Source organism: Lynx rufus, unplaced genomic scaffold (genome assembly GCF_022079265.1).
Source record: "Lynx rufus isolate CCGP_SWC_20201006 ecotype Redwood Valley unplaced genomic scaffold, mLynRuf1.p SCAF_4, whole genome shotgun sequence".
In the NCBI taxonomy this organism is placed as follows: Eukaryota; Metazoa; Chordata; class Mammalia; order Carnivora; family Felidae; genus Lynx; species Lynx rufus.
Genome location: NW_025814856.1, coordinates 82,711,923 through 82,738,185, shown reverse-complemented (window position 1 = coordinate 82,738,185; position 26,263 = coordinate 82,711,923). Strand labels below are relative to the sequence as shown.

The window sequence follows — 26,263 nt, the reverse complement described above, 5'->3', positions numbered from 1 at the left end:
GGAGGTAATACCATATAATGAAGAAAACATTACTGGACTAGAAGATAGGAGACTTGTGTTCTTGGTTGAACTCATCTAGCCTATTCACCTCAGTTCCTTTGGAAAACAGCTATTAATATCCCTGTGATCAAGATTACTGTAAAAGTCACTGTGTTCATGACATCACTTACCACTCTGACATATCACTGACTATCTACAGAATGAATAGAGAATACATGGCAATCTAAACAAGGAAGATGAGAAAACATAAATATAGGTGTTGTATCAATGCTAATGATTACTTTTGATATAATGATTAACTTAATAAAAAAAGGTTTTTTTGATGTCTTTATTTTTGACAGAGAGACAGAGAGAGTGCTAGCAGGGGAGGGGCAGAGAGAGACAAGAGACACATAATCCAAACCAGGCTCCAGGCTCTAGGCTGTCAGCACAGAGCCTGAGGCAGGGCTCGAACTCACCAACCTTGAGATCATGACCTGAAGCGAAGTCAGACTCTTAACTGACTGAGCCCCCAGGCACCCCAATATAATGGTTACTTTATATTCTATATAGCTTAAACTTTGGAATTGAGAAAGATGTTCTACTTGTGTTTATCCTTTATTTGTTGGTTTTATTATATATTCTGACCCCTATCAATAACTTTTTAAAATTATGCCTGAGATCAAAAGTATTTCTAAAGTGAAAAGAAATAACACAAGAATTAGAGAACTATAGTAAGCATGCATATTTTTGCATTTTGACAAAATCTACCCTTATTTATCTCAAAGAATGCAAATTGGGAATGAATAATTCAATTAGAACTTTAAAATTTTAATCAGTCAAATAAATCACTTTTGTCCTTTATTATTTCCTTTATCCTTCTATTATATTCCCTTCTACAAGTTTGTCAAACATTTTTTATTATACTTTGTTTCAATAATTTGACTTTCTGTATTAATCACCTGAAGATTGCCTTGGTATTTGGTATAAGGATCTAAATATATTTTTCTTCAGATGATTAGTAATACTGTATCATGACTTTATAAATAACCAAACCTTTTCCTTCTCCCTATTTAGTATATATTAATTCCTAACAAGATCTATTCCCTAGTTGTTGATTCAACTCCATTAACTAGTATATTTTTATACCACTGACAGACTATCTTAACTATTACAGTTTTCTAGTTTTTAAAAGAGTTGGTCCTTGCTTATCACTATTTCATCCAAAGTTTTCTGTTATTTCTCTTTGCTCATCCAAGTTAACATTATATTGTCAAGTTCAGAAAAGATCCGGTTAGTATTTTAGTGAAAATTGCATCAAATATGAAAATAAATGATATTTTAAGTATCACTGTGAAAGCTCAATTACATTTAACTTTTCCAATCAAGAACACTTAATTTTTTTTCAATAATACAAATGAAAATAATTCTACCTAAGGTTCTACTTTCTACATAAGGTTATTTCTAGATATTTAGTATTTTGAAAGGGACCTCTTTTAATCACTTCTTATTTGGCTGACCTATAGGACCATTTCCTACTTTTATTCAATCACTTTGCTCCTTTCTTAAAAATTAGCCACTTCAAGGCAATACATTTGTTTAATATACTTGTTAAAAAAAGAATCAACAAAAGGAAAATAGCATTTCAAAAAAGAGCCAAAGACTTTTTTTTTAACAGAAGAAAACAGTGCAGAAGAACAACAACTGTTTTGTGAAATACAGGTTTCTCCATCACCTACTTTTTCCAGTTGCCATTTTCCCAGAGTTCTTGGTCACCAAAATCCTCACCAAAAAACCACATTCTTTGCTAGATGAGGGTTCCCCAAATCAGGTAACTTCAAAAGCCTCCAATGAGTAGACCTTAACTCCTGTTTTGACCCCACAAATGCCCTCACCTATTCAGGATATTCTAAGAGCCACAGATGTCTGAAAGTCTATTCATTCTCCCAGGCAACCCTCAAAGAGGTTGATATTCATGTATTTCTGGCAGATACGAAATTCCTTCACGGCTTGTAGAATGCCACTGTTTTCCCGGTTTTACCCTTGGTGGTTTTCCTTTTCTACAGCTTTCTTTTAGTCTGCTCCTCACAAATTATGGTGCTTATCAAGGTTCTCTCCTTGGTACTTTGTTATATTATATCTACAATATGAAAGACTTTATTTCTGTGCAAGTCTTCCAAATACAAAACCCTCAATAAATCTTTACGTCTCGCCTCGATAACAAAATGTCTGAAACAACCATATTCCATATTCCTTCCAATTCTAATCCCACTTAAAACTGAATTGAGAGGCATTAGAAGAAAGCATCAAGTATACTGTCACTGTCTCTGAAATATTAAATAAAGAAAATTTTACTATGGCACACACCCATTTGTGTCTCTGCAGTAAACCTGTTGACAATTTATAGAACAGCTAACAAGGTACACTTACAGAGTGCTGGAGTTAGTGAAAATAGAAAATGAAATCTGCTGTTCAAAATCTACAATACTCTTTAAGTATGTATAAACCAGAATTATATGACTGATTAAATCTAATACAACAAACATAAGCCTTCCTCTCTAGATCTTTCTCTAAGAACATGTACTCTAAACAACCAATTCATTTATTTGCTTTCTGTAGCCATACTGAAAAAGAAAGTATACCATTATTACTTTTTAATCAGTCTTACACTGTTGTGATTTTATTTTCAGTTAACAATTTACACTAGTTCTAAAACTCATCTCAACCTGGAACTCACAGGGTATGCCTTTGTGGAACATAAGGAAATTCTGCCATTTGACTCTACTGCATGTATAAGAAAAAGGTAACTTCACATATCCCTAAATAAAATTCTGTCTTAAGCTGAATGAACATTGTTCTATTAATACTCATTTGCTACTTCTTTATTATCCTTTTTGTTTATTAAAGAATAATAGGAGTCAAACTTTCAAAAAGACTTAAAATGCACAACATTCTATTCATTTTTTCCCTTCAAAATTAGGAAGATATTACCACTGTTTGTTGTTGGAAATAGAGGACTATGTACATCACAAATATCAGTGTACACTTTGAGAACCTCTACATTGGCTCAATCTCAAAAAAAAAAATTGGGGTAGCAAAAATGTTTCTTGATTTATTACCTTTATAGCTCGTACAGTTTGTTTTAGGATCCCAAAGAACTCATATGTGGGACAAAAAAGTTAGCTAACAGTTTATAGATTTTAACTAGATACCTTCCCAGGAGGCTAAGATTCCAATTTCAGTATAGATATCAAAGTGGAAATCAAACAAGAAACTACTTCTGGGAAGTTTTGTTAGTGCACAGTTAACCACATCCTGAGCATTTAAATGCTGAGATTGTAAACCCACCTTCATAGGCTTTCTACTCTTCCACAGAGAAGCACATAACATAAAAGTATTCCCTAGACTACAGTAAGTATGATATCTTGCCTTAGTTATCAAGGAAAAGTGTATTCTTCTTTTGTATTGAGGAATTATCTCATTAAGGTGTAGCAACTCAATGCCAAGACCAAACCCCACTTCAGTCAACTTCTATTCAACTTTTAAGGTAAAAAAAAAAACTTGATGAATCGTATATAAAAGAGGTTCTACTTTAAGGGAAGGCCAATTCATTTGGGCAGATATTTGCTCAAGACAAGACCCTATATAAGTCCTTGTAATAGTTAATAATTGTATAGTAATTGTAATGGGAAAATTAACATGTAATGGAAACCTAATAATGTGCCAAGTCCTATAGGTAGCATTTTCACATACTTTATTTCATTTCATTCCTAGGACACTACTTAAACAAAAACAAAATGAACCAAGGATTAAATAAGTGGCTTAATTAGAACTTCAAAGCTAGTACATGGGTGAAAGGACTTGAAACTAAATCTTTCTGATTCTATCTATATTCTTTCCATACTACCACATAACTGACCTAGCAGCTACCCTGAAAGAAAAAAAGAAATAAAAAAGGGTACAAGAATATCTTGACTTTATTATAAATGAGCTTGGTATGAAAGCAATAAAATCCGGACAGAAATAAGCTCATTTTGCTAGTAATGTTACTAAACATCTTCAAATAACTTTTTCAGTGTGCACACAATTTTTGACAATCATTATCACTTTTTCAGTCATTATGCAAAAGTGGACATCTTTTAGAAAATTTAAAATTGTAATTGTACCACCTACCAAAACATGAACTACTGTCAGTTCAAGGGGGTGTTCACTGTTAATGTACAGTGTACTACTGAAATTTTATCTAAAGTGAAACAAAATTTTTAGTACACTAGTAACAAATCAAATACATATGCTATATCCTAAAAAAAAGAATGATAAAAGTTATAAAAACAACTTGGAAATAGTCAGAATTTGTTATTTTAATTAAGAGTAAGTAAAAGAAAAATATCCTTTCAAAGAAAACGTGACATACAATACCTGCGGGTCCTTGGTGGTTTTGGAGGAGGAGAATCTTGTTTGTCAGGATCCATGGAGCTGACCATATTTTCAGTGTTAATTTCATTCTGCCGAGAAAAAAAAAGCTTCATTAAAGTTAGGAGAAAAATAATTTTCCTTTCTCATGTTTCACATAAGCTGTTTCTAATGTTTATTTTTGAAAGAGAGAGCAAGCGCAGGGGACAGGGGGAGCAGAGAATCTGAAGCAGGCTCCAAGCTGACAGCAGAGAGCCCAATGCAGGGCTCAAACCCACAAACCATTAGATCACGACCTGAGCGGAAATCAAGACACTTAAACCAACTGAGCCACCCAGGTGCCCCTCACATAAGCGGTTTCTTGGCTTTTGAATTTGTAAAACAATGACACTTTTCCAAAATGGGGTTTACATTCTCTATTATTTTAGCTGAAAGGGCCAAACTTCAATGAGAGATATTCATATCAAAAAAAGTCTAGGGGTGCCTTGCCGGCTCAGTTGGAAGAGTGTGCGGCTCTTGATCTTGGGGTCATGGGTTCAAGCCCCATGCTGGGTGTAGAGATTACTAAAAAAATAAACTTAAAAAAAAAAACAAAACACCACCACCACAATCAATTTCCAGTTACTGAAAACTCAATTGTGTACCATGGCATTTCAACACATTTCAAATGTTTCCATTAAGAAACATATTTCCCAAGAAAATAAAGATCAAAGAAGATTTTTTTTCAGGCATCACTACTACGAGAAGCTTAACATGTGCAGAGAAGAAAAAAAAAAGCCAGTAAAATAAGGCTTATATCTTCCACTTTTCCCAATCTTTTTCAAGATTCCTACTGCTACTTAGTACTTTTAAACAGGTCCCAGAATTCATTTTAATCAATCTTTGCCCTACCCTTTATCACCATGGAGTGCCCTTACTCCATAAGCATATATAACTATTATATCATTCTCTAACCAAATAAACCCAAAAAAGGCAGAGAGAGCCCATCCAGAGATATCCTTGTTCTCGCTGGTCACAAGGACCAGTAATATTCATTAACATGGATGTTCCAGAGTCAGTAGTTATAAGAATCTTAGGTTGTGTTTAGGATTGTGAATAGAAGAGTTCTGAAATTATTATATAAAACACTGCCTTGAATTAGTTTCAGCCTCAAGGAAGTACTTCATTTTTATCCAGCTAGGCATATGTTAATGGGTCGGAAGACAAGAATGATTTTCATTGTTACCTACATCTCAGATTAATTTTAGAAAAAAAGCCATCTTTATATAAACTATGATTAAGGAACTCTGAAACTGTAATTGCCTTTTTTTTTTTAATCAAAATGTACTTTTACTGGGTTCATCATAGCACCTTTTTTGCCTTTATAACTGTTTCTTGCCAATGAGTTTTTTTGTTGTTTTTTTACTAAGTAGGCCTAACCAAGGAAAACAGAAAAGTGCACTGTGTCCTGATATATAATGAGATCTATCAGAAGAGTTTTATGCATCCTAACTCTGCATCTTACTCTGACCAAAACAACAATTACATCATGAGAATGGATGTTTTCATCCTTAAATTAAAGCCACCTACCATAACAAAGCATCTGTTGCAGGGATATCTGCTAAGGCAAAGTAGCCATATAATTTATTGTCCAAATCAGGGCTCGTTAAGAAAGAAAGTGGGGGCACTAGTAATTATTACACCTAGACAAATATTAAAGATACCTCTGACATATTAATTCATATGCTTATAAACATATTCCCATAACATTCAATATTTTTGTATCAAAATCTGTAAATATTCACATTAAATAGGTTAAATAAAGGTTAAGGGGGAACCATATGAAACTGCTTCTAACCTACAAAACTCAGCAATTTTTTATAGTACAATGTGAAAGCCTCAAGTCATGCCAACTTAGATTTTGCTTCCAAATGGGTATAATACCAAACCAACACTCTCACTCTCTCTTCCCTTCTCCTTCCCCACAACTTCAGGTTTTCAGAGCATTTTGGATTTTGGAATAGCTCAATATGTGAAATGCACTGAAGAGTAAGCACTGCAGAGGATACAAAAATGTAAACAACATAGTACTTAACTCCAAGAAGTGTATAGTCTAGTAATAATCACCAAATTAAAAAGTAAAGGGGTAATCATAAAACCATAAAGTGATGAAATCAGAGAAAGGAGATGTTATATGAAGGTGTGGATATTAAGAATATAGTTGAGAAATATTAAGAAGTTGAGAATATTAAGGCAGTATGTTGAATGGCCTTAAAGGATAGATAAGATATTGCTACACACAACAGAGTATGGAAGGGAATAGGTGGGAAGGGAACAAGAAGAGAAACAAAGGGCATCTGCAAGCAAATGACAACAAATATGATAAAGGAAAGAAAATGTCATGAAGAATTCCTCATTCTGAATAAATGAGAGAATGGTGGAGCCATTAATAGAAAGGGCCAAAAGAAGAAAAGTAACTTTGGGGGAGGTTAAGACTTTTGAACATGTTGAGTTTCATCTTAAGAAAGAAATGAATGTTGCCAATACAGAAATGCAACTCAAGAGAACCACTGCCTACACAGCATGAACAAATCCTCTTGGTTACTGTACTTCACAATAGGACAATGTTCTTGGATTCCTGTTTTACCTACAATAATGTTTGCTCTACTCCTATCTTCTGACACTCTTAACTACAGCTTTTGTCCCCACATTTGTCCTAATGTAGATAGCTCTCTTAAGCTGCTTTTATTACCTGAAACAATCACCAACTTGGTGATTCTAACTTTAGAAATAAGGTAATCCATTGGTAATTAGGTTCTAGTGTATCCTTGTTTCAAGAAGAGCTAAAGTTATTATTTTTTACCTTTTTGACCACCTTCACCCATTTCACTGAAGTAATTTTGTGTCTTATATTTACTACATAACAGCCATGTGAAAGGCCACACAAAAAAAATCAGAACCTATCAAATAATTACAGATATATTATCAGCTGTAAAATCAAATATTAAAACAAGGTGATTTAAAAATAAAAGACATTATATTTGAGGAAAAGTTATTAAAAACTCAGTATCACATCTAAAATGTACACCACAACAGGGGCACCTGGGTGGCTCAGTCAGCTGAGCGTCCGACTTCAGGTCAGGTCATGATCTCATGGTTCGTGAGTTCGAGCCCCATGTTGGGCTCTGGGCTGACAGCTCAGAGCCTGGAGCCTGCTTCAGATTCTGTGTCTCCTTTTCTCTCTGCCCCTCCCCTGCTCACGCTCTGTCTCTCCCTCTCTCTCAAAAATAAACATATAAAAAAATTTTTTTAAATGTACAACACAACAGAAGGACCATAACACAAACTATTGCTATTAATCATCCTAGAATTGAAAAACCTGGTGTAGATAACTGGTCTTTTATATACAAGATAAAAAAGCATGCAAGCATATCTTATAGATGTTTGCTTACTTATGTACTTCTAAATTCCAAATCAGTAGGCTACTCCATTCTAGAATGAATTTTCGCTTTGGATCTCTTACTCTGGAAAGTCATCTTAGTTGTAAATACCTCTAACAAATAACATTTTTAAATGTTTATTTGTTTTTGAGAGAGAGACTGAACGTGAGCAGGGGAGGGGCAGAGAGACGGAAACACAGAATCTGAAACAGGCTCCAGGCTCTGAGCTGTCAGCACAGAGCCCGACACCGGGCTGGAACTCACGAACTGCAAGATCATGACCTGAGTGAAAGTCGGCTGCGTAACCTAATGAGCCACCCAGGCACCGCACAAATATCATTTATTATAGAGTCTTATATTGTTGGTCAGCATTCCAACCAAAATTTCTATGAAAATAATTCTAGAACATACAATTTGAGAGTTTTTTGTTTTTTAACTTCGCCTCTAAATTGTCGGAGAAATAATAAACAGATTTATAAATGTTTCTCAGAGCACAGGTTCAGAGAGGTAAGGAAAATATTTCAAATCATTTTATTCAACCATACAGTTCTGAAATAACTTTCCCCGGTTTTTTACATTCCACGTTTTTTCTAAATGGCATTTATGGTTTCCAACCACATATAAACCTGCTATAAAAACAAGTCACCCAGATTCAACAATACCTAGAAAGCAAGATTTCTTAAGAGGACAAGATAAAAAAATTACACAGAATGATAAGCTGTCTGTCTTTCTTCTATCCATTCCTCCTTCCACTTTTTAAATCCATTCACCCATTGAGTTATATAGTTAATACAGTATTAGTCACTACCTTTGGCAAAGTATTTTTTCTCACCAAATACAGCTTCCTCAGAATGGATTCTATAGAGAATGATTTTTCCTTTTTACAGAATAGAAATTGCCATCTTGCCCAAAAGGTAAATCCAGCAGTGGCCGTGTCAGCTTTAAAATGCAACGACATAATCTAACATTTTAAGTTCAGTTAGCAAACATTTAGTGGGTGTCTCCTATGTATCAATCAATGCTATGAGAAAGTAGGTTTGAAATAACCATTAATCTGCTATTAGGTTATATTTCATCTCATCCCATACAATGTATGATCCTTCTTGTATTCCTTAGCTATTTATACACTTCTGAGCCATTAGACAGAAACAATCTGTAACAAAATTAAATCCTAGTGTGAAGTTCAGACTAATAAAATGAAAGTTTAATTTATGAAAGAAAACCTAAAAAAAAAAAAATCAAGGTAATAAGAAAACAGAGATGAGAGAGCAATGCAATATTTACCACATATCAGTTTCTGGAGATTACTTAAATATACTTAAAAGCTTAAATATATAACACTGAATATTGCATTAAAAATATTTTTGAGCAAAGGCAACAACAACAACAAAAAACAAGTGGGACTACATCAAACTAAAAAGCTTCCACACAGCAAAGGAAACCATCAACAAAATGAAAAGGCAATCTATGAAATAAGAGAAAATATTAGCAAATCATATATTTGATAAGGTGTTGATATCCAGAATATATATGGAATTCACACAACTGAATAGCCAAAAAAAAAAAAAAAAAACTGATTATAAATGGCAGAGGACCTGAATAGACATTTCTTTAAAGACGACATACACATGGCCATCAGGAATATGTGAAAAAATACTCAACCATCACTAATCATTAGAAAAATGCAAATCAGAACCACAATGAGACCTCACACCTATTAGAATGGCTAGCATCAAAAAGACAGAAATAATAAGTGTTGGAGAGGATGTGGAGAAAAGGAAACCCTTGTGTATAGTTGGTGGGAATGTAAATTGATGCAGCCATTATGGAAACAATATGGAAGTTCCTAAAAAATTAAAAATAGAAATACCAAACAATCCAGTAATCCCATTTCTGGGTATTTATCCAAAGGAAGTGAAAACACAAACTCAAAAAGATATATGCACCCCCATGTTCACTGCAGCCTTATTTATGATAGTCAGTACATGAAAGCAACCCAAATGTCCATCGATGGAAGAATGGATAAAGAAAACGTGGTATATGCACATGATGGAATATCATTTAGCCGTAAAAAGGAACTCTTGCCATTTGCAACAACGTGGATGGATCTTGAGGGCATTATACTAAGTGAAATAAGTCAGAGAAAGACAAATACTATATAATCTCACTTATATGTGGAATCTAAAAACAAAAAACTGAATGCATATACAGAGAACAGATTGGTGCTTGCTAGAGGATGGGTGAAATGGGTAAAGGAAGTCAAATGGCCGAGGTCAAACTATGCAAACTGCCAATTGTAAAATCAAAAAGTCAGGGGATATAACGTACAGCATGGTGACTAAATAATACTATATTGCATATTTCAAAGTTTGTAAGAGAGTAAATCTTAAAAGTTCTCATCACAAGAAAAAAAAATTGTACCTATGTATGGTAATGGATGTTAAACTAGACTTATTGTGGTGACCATTTCACAATATATACAAGTATCAAATCACCACACTGAACACCTAAAACCAGTATAATGTTATATGCCAATTATATCTCAATAAAAAAATAAAATAAGAATTTTCTATACATTTAAAAAATGTAATAGAATATTTTTCACTTGTATATACTAAGGAAATGGTAGTCTAAAGCATCTATATTTCAGAAGTATCAAAACTTTAACTTTAAAATTAAATCTTGCATTTATAAAAACAAATATTTTCGGGGCGCCTGGGTGGCGCAGTCGGTTAAGCATCCGACTTCAGCCAGGTCACGATCTCGCACTCCGTGAGTTCGAGCCCCGCGTCAGGCTCTGGGCTGATGGCTCGGAGCCTGTTTCTGATTCTGTGTCTCCCTCTCTCTCTGCCCCTCCCCCGTTCATGCTCTGTCTCTCTCTGTCCCAAAAATAAATAAACGTTGAAAAAAAAAAAAATTTAAAAAAAAATAAAAAATAAAAAAATAAAAAATAAAAACAAATATTTTCCCATTACAGTTTAAAGAAAAAAAAAGCATAGCCTATTTAGCTTTCTGAAGCATTAACTGAATCTCAATTTAAATATTATACATAGTAATATATAAACATTCTATTCTGTATTAGAAAATATTTGACTATATTCAGTACAGATTATAACAGGCTTTAATTAAACCAAGGGGGAAAAAGAGATGGCCATGTATAAGGCCTAGCTGCACAATGATTCCTAGGTTAATACACGAAATAAAAATGAGGTCACATACATTAATCTTAAAAATTTACATTATCATTTGGCTAATAAAGGAAATACATAGCCCTAAAGCTCATGGATAATCCATATTGTCAAAATAATCAATATTATATTATTTTAAGACATTGAGACCAGCATTTGGTAACAAATCTCTCATATGTAAAACCAAGAAATTTAAACAAATAGTCTGGGAAAGTGCCAAAAATAATGTGCAAAAGAAAAGGAAAATAAAGGTTATAAATTTTGCGCCTCATTTTACTTCAATTATCGAGGCTAAGTTCAATTTATCATGTGGTAGCTATGTTAGTTTCAGTGATAAAAGCGTAAAGAAATTTTATTTAAAAAAATAGCACAATACCTTCAAGGACAAGGACATTATGTACATACAGCAAAAAAAAGACCTAATTAGAAAACAGAGGCAGACATGAGAACACTATGAGAATACAGTATTTTTGTCAGGTCAAAAGTTTGAATATCCAATAAGATCTTTTAAAGCTAAAATGGGAAGATGGCGGCGTAGGAGGACGCTGGGCTCACCGCGTCCTGCTGATCACTTAGATTCCACCCACACCTGCCTAAATAACCCAGAAAATCGCCAGAAGACTAGCAGAATGGATTCTCCAGAGCCAAGCGAAGACGAGAGGTCCACGGAAGAGGGTAGGGAGGGTAGGAAGGGCAGAGAGGCGGTGTGCGCTACACGGACTGGCAGGAGGGAGCCAAGGTGGAGGGGCGGCCCACCAGCCAAGCAGAGGCCCCGAGTCTGGCTTGCAAAAGCAGAGGGGCCAGACAGAGTGTGTTCTGACAGCGAGCGGGACTTAACATCTGGAAGGTTAAACAGCTCTGCTCGGAGAGCAGGAGGGCTGGAGGACAACGGGAGGGAGAGTTGTTGAGCCCCGGACAGAGCTCAGCTTGGCGGGGAACAAAGGCGCTCACCAGGTGCCATCCTCCTCGCCCATCCCCCAGCTAAAATCCCAAAGGGAACCAGTTCCCGTCACGGAACTTGCTTGCACAGCTCAAACACCCAAAGTTGTGCTTATGCGGAGCCACCCCTCCAGCGGGTCTGAATCACTCCCCGTGCCGCAGGGCCCCTCCCGAAGCGGATCTCCGAAGGAAAAGCAAGCTGAGCCTGCCCCTCCCGCCCCTGTGCACCTTGCCGATCCACCCCAGCTAATACAGGCCAGATCCCCAGCACCACAAGCCTGGCAGTGTGCAAGTAGCCCAGACGGGCCACACCACCCCACAGTGAATCCCACCCCTAGGAGAGGGGAAGAGAAGGTACCCACCAGTCTGACTATAGACCCAGCAGTGGACTGGGGGCAGACATCAGGTCTGACTGCGGCCCCGCCTACCAACTCAAGTTATTCAAGACAGCACAGGGGAAGTGCCCGGCAGTTCCTCACCACTCCAGGGACTATCCAAAATGACAAAACAGAACAATTCCACTCAAACAAACCTCCAGGAAATAACGACAGCTAACGAACTGATCAAAAACGATTTAAACAATTTAACAGAAAGTGAATTTAGAATAATAGTCATAAAATTAATCGCTGGGCTTCAAAACAGTATAGACGACAGCAGAGAATCTATTGCTACAGAGATCAAGGGACTAAGGAACAGCTAGGAGGAGCTAAAAATGCTATTAATGAGCTGCAAAATAAAATGGAGATGACCACAGCTCGGATTGAAGAGGCAGAGGAGAGAATAGGTGAACTAGAAGATAAAATTATGGAAAAAGAAGAAGCTGAGAAAAAGAGAGATAAAAAAATCCAGGAGTATGAGGGGAAAATTAGAGAAATAAGTGATGCACTAAAGAGAAATAATCTACATATAATTAGTATTCCAGAGGAGGAAGAGAGAGGGAAAGGTGCTGAAGGTATACTTGAAGAACTAATAGCTGACAACTTCTCTGATCTGGGGAAGGAAAAAGGCATTGAAATCCAAGAGGCACAGAGAACTCCCTTCAGACGTAACTTGAATCGATCTTCTGCACGATGTATCATAGTGAAACTGGCAAAATACAAGGATAAAGAAAAATTCTGAAAGCAGCTAGGGATAAACGTGCTCTAACATATAAAGGGATACCGATAAGACTCGTGACCGATCTCTCTACTGAAACTTGGCAGGCCAGAAAGGAATGGCAGGAAATCTTCAATGTGATGAACAGAAAAAATATGCAGCCGAGAATCCTCTATCCATAAAATCTGTCATTTAGAATAGGAGACATAAACGTCGTCCCAAACAAACCAAAACTGAAGGATTCATCACCACTAACCCAGCCCTACAAGAGATCCTAAGGGGGATCCTGTGAGACAAAGTACCAGAGACATCGCTACAAGCATGAAACCTACAGACATCACAATGACTCTGAACCCATATCTTTCTATAATAACGCTGAATGTAAATGGACTAAACGCGCCAACCAAAAGATATAGGGTATCAGAATGGATAAAAAAACAAGACCCATCTATTTGCTGTCTACAAGAGACTCATTTTAGACCTGAGGACACTTTCAGATTGAAAGTGAAGGGATGGAGAACTATTTATCATGCTACTGGAAGTCAAAAGAGAGCTGTAGTAGCCATACTTAGACAAACTAGACTTTAAATTAAAGGCTGTAACAAAAGATAAAGAAGGGCATTATATAATAATTACAGGGTCTACCCATCAAGAAGAACTAACAATTATAAATGTCTATGCGCCGAATACGGGACGCCCAAATATATAAAACAATTACAAACATAAGCAACCTTATTGACAAGAATGTGTTAATTGCAGGGGACTTTAATACCCCACTTACAACAATGGATAGATCATCTAGACACATTGTCAATAAAGAAACAAGGGTCCTAAATGATACATTGGATCAGATGGACTTGACAGATATATTTAGAACTCTGCTTCCCAAAGCAACAGAATATACTTTCTTCTCGAGTGCACATGGAACATTCTCCAAGATAGATCACATACTGGGTCACAAAACAGCCCTTCATAAGTATACAAGAATTGAGATCATACATGCATACTTTCGGACCACAATGCAATGAAGCTTGAAATCAACCACAGGAAAAAGTCTGGAAAACCTCCAAAAGCATGGAGGTTAAAGAACACCCTACTAAAGAATGAATGGGTCAACCAGGCAATTAGAGAAGAAATTTAAAAATATATGGAAACAAACGAAAATGAAAATACAACAATACAAACGCTTTGGGATGCAGCAAAGGCAGTCCTGAGAGGAAAATACATTGCAATCCAGGCCTATCTCAAGAAACAAGAAAAATCCCAAATACAAAATCTAACAGCACACCTAAAGGAAATAGAAGCAGAGCAGAAAAGACACCCCAAACCCAGCAGAAGAAGAGAAATAATAAAGATCAGAGCAGAAATAAACAATATAGAATCTAAAAAAAACTGTAGAGCAGATCAATGCAGCCAAGAGTTGGTTTTTTGAAAAAATAAATAAAATTGACAAACCTGTAGCCAGGCTTCTCAAAAAGAAAAGGGAGATGACCCAAATAGATAAAATCATGAATGAAAATGGAATTATTACAACCAATCCCTCAGAAATACAAGCAATTATCAGGGAATACTATGAAAAATTATATGCCAACAAACTGGACAACCTGGAAGAAATGGACAAATTCCTAAACACCCACAAACTTCCAAAACTCAAACAGGAGGGAACAGAAAGCTTGAACAGACCCATAACCGGCGAAGAAATTGAATCGTTATCAAAAATCTCCCAATAAGAGTCCAGGACCAGATGGCTTCCCTGGGGAATTCTACCAGACATTTAAAGCAGAGATAATACCTATCCTTCTCAAGCTATTCCAAAAAATAGAAAGGGAAGGAAAACTTCCAGACTCATTCTATGAAGCCAATATTAGTTTGATTCCTAAACCAGACAGAGACCCAGTAAAAAAAGAGAACTACAGGCCAATATCCCTGATGAATATGGATGCCAAAATTCTCAATAAGATACTAGCAAATCAAATTCAACAGCTTATAAAAAGAATTATTCACCATGATCAAGTGGGATTCATTCCTGGGATGCAGGGCTGGTTCAACATTTGCAAATCAATCAACGTGATACATCACATTAATAAAAGAAAAGATAAGAACCATATGATCCTGTCAATCGATACAGAAAAAGCATTTAACAAAATTCAGCATCCTTTCTTAATAAAAACCCTTGAGAAAGTTGGGACAGAAGGAACATACTTAAACATTATAAAAGCCATGTATGAAAAGCCCACAGCTAATATCATCCTCAATGGGGAAAAACTGAGAGCTTTCCCCCTGAGATCAGGAACACGACAGGGATGTCCACTCTCGCCGCTGTTGTTTAACATAGTGTTGGAAGTGCTAGCATCAGCAATCAGACAACAAAAGGAAATCAAAGGCATCAAAATTGGTAAAAATGAAGTCAAGCTTTCACTTTTTGCAGATGACATGATAATATACATGGAGAACCCAACAGACTCCACCAAAAGTCTGCTAGAACTGATACATGAATTCAGCAAAGTTGCAGGATACAAAATCAATGTACAGAAATCAGTTGCATTCTTATACACTAATAATGAAGCAACAGAAAGACAAATAAAGAAACTGATCCCATTCACAGTTGCACCAAGAAGCATAAAATACCTAGGAATATCTAACCAAAGATGTAAAAGATCTGTATGCTGAAAACTATAGAAAGCTTATGAAGGAAATTAAAGAAGATATAAAGAAATGGAAAAACATTCCGTGCTCATGGGTTGGAAGAATAAATATTGTTAAAATATCAATACTACCCAAAGCTATCTACACATTCAATGCAATCCCAATCAAAATTGAAGCTAGAACAAGGAATCCTAAAATTCATATGGAACCACAAAAGGTCCCAAATAGCCAAAGTAATTTTGAAGAAGACCACCAAAGCAGGAGGCATCACAAGCCCAGACTTTAGCCTCTACTACAAAGCTGTAATCATCAAGACAGCATGGTATTGGCACAAAAACAGACACACAGACCAATGGAATAGAATAGAAACCTCAGAACTAGATCCACAAAAGTATGGCCAACTAATCTTTGACAGAGCAGGAAAGAACATCCAGTGGAAAAAAGACAGTCTCTTTAACAAATGGTGCTGGGAGAACTGGACAGCAACATGCAGAAGAATGAAACTAGACCACTTTCTTACACCATTCACAAAAATAAACTCAAAATGCATAAAGGATCTGAATGTGAGACAGGAAACCATCAAAACCCTAGAGAAGAAAGCAGGAAAAGACCTCTGTGACCTCAGCCGCAGTAATTTCTTACTTGACACATCCCCAAAGGCAAGGGAATTAAAAGCAAAAATGAACTACTGGGACCTCATGAAGATAAAAAGCTTCTGCACAGCAAAGGAAACAACCAACAAAACTAAAACTAAAAGGCAACCAACGGAATGGGAAAAGATATTTGCAAATGACATATCGGAAAAAGGGCTAGTATCCAAAATCTGTAAAGAGCTCACCAAACTCCACACCCGAAAAACAAATAATCCAGTGAAGAAATGGGCAGATAACATGAATAGACATTTCTCTAAAGAAGACATCCAGAAGGCCAACAGGCACATGAAAAGATGCTCAACATCGCTCCTCATCAGGGAAATACAAATCAAAACCACACTCAGATATCACCTCACACCAGTCAGAGTGGCCAAAATGAACAAATCAGGAGACTATAGATGCTGGCAAGGATGTGGAGAAATGGGAACCCTCTTGCACTATTGGTGGGAATGCAAACTGGTACAGCCACTCTGGAAAACAGTGTGGAGGTTCCCCAAAAAATTAAAACTAGACCTACCCTATGGGATACAGGAGTACTGATGCATAGGGGCACTTGTACCCCAGTGTTTATAGCAGCAATCTCAACAACAGCCAAATTATGGAAAAAGCCTAAATGTCCATCAACTGATGAATGGATAAAGAAATTGTGGTTTATATACACAATGGAGTACTACATGGCAATGAGAAAGAACGAAATATGGCCCTTTGTAGCAATGTAGATGGAACTGGAGAGTGTGAGGCTAAGTGAAATAAGCCATACAGAGAAAGACAGATACCATATGTTTTCACTCTTATGTGGATCCTGAAAAACTTAACAGAATCCCATGGGGGAGGGGAAGGGAAAAAAAAAATGTTAGAGTGGGAGAGAGCCAAAGCATAAGAGACTCTTAAAAACGGAGAACAAACTGAGGGTTGATCGGGGGGGTGGGAGGGAGGGAAGGGTAGGTGATGGGCATTGAAGAGGGCATCTTTTGGGATGAGCACTGGGTGTTGTATGGAAAGCAATTTGACAATAAATTTCATATATTAGAAAGATAAAAATTAAAAATTAAAAAAAATAAAAAAATAATAAAACTTTAATATTTAGGTTAAAAAAAAAAGCTAAAATGACATCGAACTAATAAACACACGCCAAAAAGGGACTTAATTGTAGCACTCCAATTCTACTTCATTAAAAAGCCTGTACAAAATTAACTATAAAACTATTATGACCAAGAACAAAATACAATTCATGTAGAATCAACTTGTAATTACTTAGGTGGGGGTAGAAAAGGAGAACAATAGTTAATTTAAAAATTTTTTTATTTTTATTTTTTAGAGCATGAGTGGGAGAGAGGGGCAGAGGGAAAGAGAGAAGGACAGAGGGAGAGAGAGACCGAGAGAGAGAGAGAGAGAGACAGACAGACAGACAGTGAGGTTCTTAAGTAGGCTCCATGCTCAGTGCAGAACCTGACATAGGGCTTGATTCCACAACCCTGGGATCATGACCTGAGCCAAAATCAAAAGTCGGACATGCAAGTGACTGAGCCACCCAGGTGCCCCTAGTTAACTTTTTAAAAGTAATTTATACTTGAAACAGTAATGATTTTTGATATAAGATAAACTTTCCTAGGTATATTCTACGGAAAATTATTTAGCTGGTTATGGAGTCCATAAATATCCATTACAATAGAGAGATTCAAATAGGAAGAAGGAAAGGAGTTAACAAAAAAATAAAAATAATTGTCATGGATATTATGTTAGATAAAACACAAGATGACAATTAAAAAGCTAAACATTACATCTTGGTTAAAAAGTAAAAGTTTTTGGGGCACCTGGATGGCTCAGTCCGTATAGCATGCAGCTCTTGATCTCGGAGTTGTTAAGTTTGAGCCTATGTTGGGTGTAGAGATTACTTTAAAAAAAAAAAGCTTAAAAATATAAAGAAAAGTTTTCTAAATTTAATAGGCCAAGAACACCTACCACCCCATCAGCAATTTTCTGGGCTCCATGAATTTCATACAGTTGTAGCTGTTTTTCAAACAGTTGGGCAATTGCTCTGTGAACAAGCTCATACTGCTCCTATTATGGAGATGAAATGTTAAACAAGGGAAAAGATGTTAAAAAACAAAAAACAAAACAAGAAGACATTTATAAAAATACAGTTTATAAAGTAAAACAAAAAACTATACCTTAGTTTGTACTGCAGAATGCCTTTGTGTTCTCATTTCTTGTATTAAATTAAATACATTGAATTCCTCTGGTATTTTCTGAAACAAAGAATTTAATACATCAACTCTCTTTCATATAGACCTTCAACTTTTCAAACAGACCTTATATACATGCTGGATGAGGGAAAACATGTACTGAGAACTACCTACCATCCTTCAGACACTCTTCTTGGCATTGTGGATACAAAGCTAATCTTGACCCTCGGCAGTCAAGCTGGTGAGATATGTGAACAAATAAATATCCACCAAGGCAAAATCACAGTTCAGTGGGAATAAAAATGCTGTAACTAACTCTGATTGGTGTGTGGAATGAAAAGTGAAGGAAATATACATAAGCACAGCAGATTAAATATATACTCTATTTCAGGAATTGAGAAGCTTGATGTGGAGATAGCCTAAAAGTGAAAGAAGGAGAAGTATTCAAGGAGGAAAGAAGGTAAGGCTACCTGGGATCAGACTGTAAACATAATAAAATTTGAACTCATTCTACAGGCCACTGTTCCCTGTGCTGGCTACATAAGGACCAGCTAAGAAATTTGGTAAAAATACAGATCCCTCAGCTGTGTCTCTGGAGACTGTGAAATATCCCAGACAATTCTTGGCACACCTGGAATTAAAACTACTATAATAGATAGCACAGACATGAGGAGATTTGATATACAGTCTACTTTTGCAGTATGGAGGCCAAGAGTCGGAAAAGGGGACAAACTGGTAGTAGTTTACTGAAGGAGTTTTAAAAAAGCAGATTTGAGGCACATTTCTGAGGTAGAACTATTAGAACTTGGTAATCACCAAGAATATTTTGAAGTGATAAGGAAAAAGAATTAAAAATGATTCCCAGGCATGGGGCGCCTGAGTGGCTCAGTTGGTTAAGCATCTGACTTCAGCTCAGGCCATGATCTCACAGTTCCTGGGTTCAAGCCCTGCGTCGGGCTCTGAGCTGACAGCCCAAACCCTGGAACCTGCTTCAGATTCTGTGTCTCCCTCTGTCTCTGCCCCACTTACACTCTGTCTCTCAAAAATGAATAAACATTAAAAAAAAAAAAAAACTAAACTAAAAAAAAAAAAGATTCCCAGGCTTACTGCTTGAGAGTCTTTATATAAGATCAGAAGATTTTTACATCAAGTCCTAACCTAAGACAGAAGATTTACCCTATGTTAAGCCAAACACAGTCAAACGAGGACTATGTTCAAAATACACAACTTTTGAGATGACCAGTTATTTATTTTGCTTACTGGCATTTATCTATATGTCTGTTTCCATCTCAATTTTAATCTTTCACTTTTATGTTAAAATGGGTTAGAATCCTAGTTAAATTTTGTTCATTTAAAAATCTTCATTTCGACTATCAGGAGATGATTACAATTTTTGAGGAATACAAAAATAAAATTTAATCCTAGACAGCTTTTGAGGAAAATTTAAAATTTAAATATTCCCTAAGCAAGAGTTTAAAATGGAAAGAAGGCAGGAGGAAAAAGAGAGGGCAGAAAGAAGGAAAAAAACCCTAAATATTTTATTAATCCTATTTTATACAAGATACAGATTGAAATATTCATAGAAACATACTATAAAGCTATAAAGGGGGGTGCCTGGCTGGCTCAATCAGTGGAGTATGTGACTCTTGATCTCAAGGTTGTGAGTTCAAGCCCCATGTTGGGTATAGAGATTACCTAAAATATAAAATTAAAAAAAAATTGGGGGGGGGGGGGAGCCTGGCTTAGTTGATGGAACATACAACCCTTGATCTTGGGGGTTCTAAGTTCAAGCCCCATGTTGGGTACAGCATTTACTTAAAAAAACAATACAAAAAATTTTTTTAACATTTATTTATTTTTGAGAGACAGAGACCGAGAACAGGCAGGGGAGGAGCAGATGGAGAGAGAGGGAGGGAGGGAGGGAGGGAGGGAGGGAGAGAGAGAGAGAGAGAGAGAGAGAGAGAGAGAGAGAATCTAAAGCAGGCTTCAGGCTCTGAGCTGTCAGTAGAGCCCGACACGGGGCTTGAACCCATGAACCATGAGATCCTGACCTGAGCCAAAGTTGGAGGCTTAACTGACTGAGCCACCCAGGTAGGTTCCCAAAAATAAATAATTTTTTAAAAAGCTATAAAGAATTAAAAACCTCTCCCTAATGCATAGAAAATGAACATACTATAGAACCAGAAAAGGAACCAAATCTACATACAATAGGGACAACTTAAGTTTTTCAAATCTGTAATAAGGGCTGTGTTTTATTTACCTGTATATCCTCCAAAGTATTAAACAGTTTCTTGGAATGAGTAGTGGTAGTAAAACAGTAACAGCAATTGTAATGAAAACTAACATTGAAATGAGCACGTACTACAGGACACCCACGTTCTTTTTTATTTGTTTGTTTGTTTGTTTGTTATGAGAGAGAGAGCACAAGCGGGGGTCGGGCAGAGAGGGGAACAGGGGATCTAAAGCAGGCTCTGTGCTGACAGTAGAAAGCCTGATGCGGGGCTTTAATTCATGAACCCTGAGATCATGACCTGAGCTAAAGTCTGACGCTTAACCAACTGAGCTACCCAGGTGTCCCAAGACACCCACAGTTCTAAAGAATTTTAGAAAGGTTAACTTATTCCTTATGAGTTATTAATATTATTAATTTTTCAGTTGAAAAAATGGAGGCACAGTGAAATGAAGTAATTTGACCAAAATCCCAAAGCTAGTAAATGACAGAGCAGGAATTTTAATCTGGGCAGTTTGGCTCCAGAGTCAGCATCCTTAACCACTATACTGTGTATCCACTTAGGCATAAATATTTATAAAATTGGTTACATTTATACCTAGAATATAAAAGGCAATGAAGATTCTGTATTTGGAAAAGTCAACGCAGAGTTTACATTCTTAATGTAGGTATCAATTCACATAGATCAACCAGGAGGCAACATGTCTACCTTTCAGCCCTGTGCATTATCTCAAGGTAATATGCATCATTTATGCCTTCCTTTTTCAGTTCCATTACCTTTATTTCTTACATAGTAAAGCTACTTCTAAAAAAGCAACATGTATAACAGAACACAATCTATAATTTACAGAAATTAATCATTAAGTTTGAAAATAATAATAGATCAATTGGACATAATGCTATATAAAAATTATTCTTACCCCAGCTTTTAGTAAATTCCATGTATAATCTATGGCACAAATGGCACCTGTTCTTCCACAGCCTGCACTGTAAAGTTTGAAAGAAAAATTTGATTTTTGTTATAAAAGAATTATAAACTAAATGTGGATGAACATGTTAGTTTTCAGAAGCAAAAAAATCATTTAGAAATATGACAAAATTCTACCATTTTAGTAAACAGATTACAACTTAACATCTTTAACATCAGCATTTATACCTGGTTTTTATTAAATTTGGGTAACTTCCAAGATTCAAAAATTACCTATGTGATTCACAGATGACCCAGCAGCCTTCATTTTGTAAGTCTAATTCTAACTCAGAAAATCTTGTCTAGCTAACATAATAACTCACAGAGATCATTTTATTTTATGTACAACATGGTTCTGATGCCTTACAGTAGAGGAAGAAACAACACATCATTTCAATCTGCAAAAGGTATAGGAAAGACAAAGAATACAAGCCCTAGAAACTGGTTTGAACTCCAGCAGTGATTTCAACAAAAGAACAAAGTGACCAAAATAACAAAAGACCAGTGATGTACTTTCATCTTCTAAGGAACTAACAGAACCTGGAGAACGTAAGTAAAATTCTGCAGGTTTTTACATTTTAAAACATGACAAGAGTACTTTACAGCAATTGATTCTCAACTAGAGGGAGACAGGAGACATGCATCTTAGGACTGAGAATCACTCTGAGTAATTAAAGACATTACTAACATCACCAGAATCATTTTTAGGCAGGAAAAAAGTTAGGCAGCATTTAAATTTTGAAACCTTTAGAAATATCAGTAGTTTGTCAAACATGTCATGTGAGAATTCCTGATAAAGTAAATTTATAAACAACTTAGTATGATTTTTAAAAAGCTCTTAAAAGACATCAATAATACTAATTTTTAACTATTGATACATTTATCAATTCTTCATAGCAAAATATTTCTAGAATTTTAAGTTAAGAATTACTAGGGGCTAAATGACGTATATTTAAAACTTTATGGTTTAGGGGCGCCTGGGTGGCTCAGTCGGTTAAGCAGCCGACTTCAGCTCAGGTCATGATCTCGCGGTCCGTGAGTTCAAGCCCCGCGTCGGGCTCTGTGCTGACAGCTCAGAGCCTGGAGCCTGTTTCAGATTCTGTGTCTCCCTCTCTCTGACCCTCCCCTGTTCATGCTCTGTCTCTCTCTGTCTCAAAAATAAATAAACATTAAAAAAAAAAAATTTTTTAATAAATAAATAAAACTTTATGGTTTAAAGTGTAACCTTACAAAGATACACACAACCAGACTGATGAAACACAATACAAAATTTAGAAACAGATCTGAGTATATGTAGGTATTACATAGTGGTGGATTCTCCCATGAAACGGGAAAGATTAGACCATTCAATAAATGGTAGAGGGAAAGTGAGCCTAACAACAGCAAAAGCTACATTCTTACTCATACCTTAATTATTAAAAAAATTCCAGATAGATTAAAAATATGTTTATAAAAAAACCTATAGAAGTGCTAAAAGGGTAGTTTATGCACTACTGTTACAGATGGACTTTTTCTAAGCATATCTCAATGGACAGAAATCATAAATGAAGACTCACAACTCTGACTACATAACAATTTCAAACTTATGTGTGGCAAAATATAAGCAGAATAAAAACCATGGAAAACCATGCTACTTACAACATGACTAAGAGCTAACAATCTCAATATATAAAGATATGTAAAGAATTTATCACATAACTAAGAGATGAATGCCTGCTTTAAAACAATTGGCAAAGTATACAAATAAATTCACAAAAGAATATAAACTACGAAGACAAAAAAAAAATGAACAAAAAGTTTGCCTGTCATACAGGCATTAAATCAAACAAACAAAAAAATAATAGTACTGGGAAGAGTATAGGAAAATGGGCACTCCCACAAACTAGCTAATTATAATTAGCATCAACTTTATGGATAACAGCATATAAAATATGTATTAAAAGCATAAAAATGTTCATGCCCTTTGACTTAGAAATCTCATTTATAGAGATCTATCTTAATGAAGTAATTGCTGATGTGCTCAAAGATTTTGCCATGAAGACTAGCCATGTGGACATTTAAACTACTGTTTAAAATACATGAAAAAGGATGGGGGTGGGCATAATAAAGGAATGGAGGTTAAATATAAAGTAGAGCACAGTCATAATGAATTGTAGAGAGAATAGTTATATGATTTAGAAAAATGTACATGACAAATTACATGGAGAAACATTCTGTAACAAATACAGCACATACATGGAAAGGACATTCACCTCGACTGGAATTGTGATTTCCTTGCTTTTATGTATGTGTTTTCCTTCTTTCTTTCTTTCTTTCTTTCTTTCTTTCTTTCTTTCTTTCTTTCTTTCTTTCTTAATGTCTGTTTTCTAAGTCACTACAGTTAACATATTATTTTGACTGTTAAAATATTAAATGGTGTATTTATTTTTTTAAAGGAAAACCTTCACATCAAATTGGATTCATGAGCTGTATACACTGGGCAACGATGACAGCACAAGAAATAATTTCAACTAACTTGTAAGAAATCAAGTCAAATTTAATTTCTACAATTAAATGGACTTTTTTTTCTTCTTAAACAGTCAACTACTTAATTGAATGGTCAGCTAACCACTGAATTAGCTATAGAAAAATATTTTTTTAATTAACCAAGTTGTTAATTGATTCCCACATGTCCCATCAGCAAGTCCCCTTTCTGGCCCACAGCAGCCTTTTCAACACACTAATAGGCATTACAATCAGACCTACTGGATAAGAAAAATTACCTTTGGTGTTGTGTCTATGCTAAAAAAAAAAAAAAAAAAAAAAAAACTTTGAACTATTTAATTAACCTGTAAATTTCTGAGTCTGGGAAATTTCATTTACTCTTTATAACAAATGTGAATGCGGATAAAGTCACTTCAAGAGATAAACTGATAGCAGTTTTATGAAATAAGTAGTAGGATTCTAAGCGTTTTAGAAGAATCTAACGTAAGATAAAAATTCAGAGAAGAAAAACTCTGATTCAGACAGCTTTTACTATTTGGAAACCCATATAATGACCTATCTCATTTGGTAATTCCAAAAATTAGGTTTCAAAATACCATACATCACCCATATTATAATGCCACTTATATTCCAAAGTACTTAAATATTTGGAAAAATTTTTTGTACCTGCAATGAATACAAATAGGCACATCTTCATGTTCTTGGTATTTCCTCATTAAGCTTATCATGTCCAGAATGGAATCAAACGATGAGGGAACATCATGATCTGGCCAGTTCACGTAATGAAACTGATACAGCCTACGAGATTCCTTCAAGAAAAAACAGAAATTCAACAATTATAAAAAGACATTACAAATTTTAAAGCATACAGAAAAGCTGCACATCTGACTTTACTGTCATTTCTGAAGTTTTTATGTGGTATTTAACACTGCCTTAAAAAAGTAAATGATAGGCTATATTTATTGACTATCATATATCAAGTCTTAATCTAAGGGCTTCACCTGTAACAGTTTATTTATTCCCCACGTAATTCTATGAGGAAGGTACTGTTAATACTATCCACGATTTATAGGTAAGGAAACTGAGACAGAAAGATTACATAACTTGCCTAATGTTTCACAGCAAGTGACAAATGTAGGATCTGAACTCAGGCACTCTTATCTCCAGAGCATGCATGTTAACTCTAACACTATGTATATTATTTGGTAATCCACAGTGAAGGGATGAGCAATATACCAGAAGCACAGTGTTTGAATCTATTGTAATTAGAAAACTAATACGATATTTAAACTGAAAAAGAAAATTAGAAACAAACTTGTCCAATGCCAAACCCACTTCCTTATTTTAGATGAGTGGTTCTCAAAGTATGGAGTGCTGGAACCATGTCTACTTGTAAAAAGGAAGGTAGGCTGTGGAAGTATGTTTCAAATGTACCAGCTGAGGAACAACTGTGCACTTGATGGCCATGCTTAATTGTTCATAATGGTTTGAAAAATTAAGATAATAAAAATACAGAGATCTTGGAAGAAGCTGATAGCATTTTCTAATGTCCATCAAATTTTTGATTTCCTAGAAAAATTATCATTTTGTTTTAACGTTTATTTATTTATTTTGAGACAGAGGGAGAGAGAGAATCCCAAGCAGGCACCACGTTGTCAGTGCAGAACCCAACGCAGGGGCTCATTTCTATGAACCGCAAGATCATGAGCCCAAATCAAGAGGCGAATGCTTAACTGACTCAGCCACCCAGCCGCCCCAAGCAATTATCATTTTATATAGTTCTGAAACACGGAAGTCAAGGGCCTCAGGTGAAAGCAATATATATCAAAATGAAGATTTAGGTTTGATGGTGGTTCATCTATGTCTAAAAAGTTGTAAACTAGCAAAAGTGGGTAAATAATTTGGAAAGAATGCTATAATCTGCTTACTGTAATAGAGAAAAAAATATTTATGGCAAATAGATACAATAAATTTAATTTAGGGAAAATTGTTTTAAGTAAGTCAAGATTTATATTACTTTAATTTGATAAGCTCAAGGCTCAAGACACTAAATAAAAATTACAC

At 35.6% G+C, this 26,263-nt stretch overlaps 1 protein-coding gene and 1 long non-coding RNA gene across 8 annotated transcripts in view; one reads left to right on the top strand and one right to left on the bottom strand.

Moving 5' to 3' along the window:
• The window catches only part of PTPN12 (protein tyrosine phosphatase non-receptor type 12), a 102,137-nt gene that overhangs the window by 14,059 nt on the left and 61,815 nt on the right, over positions 1-26,263 (bottom strand). For all 6 annotated transcript variants that reach the window (XR_006965348.1, XM_047097372.1, XM_047097375.1 and 3 more), the window contains 5 exons: positions 24,866-25,008; positions 21,669-21,735; positions 18,504-18,581; positions 18,295-18,393; positions 4,399-4,484 (listed from right to left, as the gene is read on the bottom strand). Coding sequence is in view for 5 of the 6 variants with exons in the window: in XM_047097372.1 (XP_046953328.1) it covers positions 4,399-4,484; positions 18,295-18,393; positions 18,504-18,581; positions 21,669-21,735; positions 24,866-25,008 (473 nt within the window). In the remaining variant the exon portion in view is untranslated. The remainder of the gene's footprint in view (positions 1-4,398; positions 4,485-18,294; positions 18,394-18,503; positions 18,582-21,668; positions 21,736-24,865; positions 25,009-26,263) is intronic.
• On the top strand, positions 912-24,872 carry LOC124524935 (uncharacterized). 2 transcript variants are annotated; one of them, XR_006965352.1, is made up of 4 exons: positions 912-2,782; positions 18,623-18,978; positions 22,085-22,264; positions 24,151-24,872. It is a non-coding gene; the product is annotated as an uncharacterized LOC124524935 (long non-coding RNA). The 2 variants fall into 2 exon arrangements; XR_006965351.1 differs by lacking the exon at positions 912-2,782 and having other exon boundaries at positions 18,387-18,978.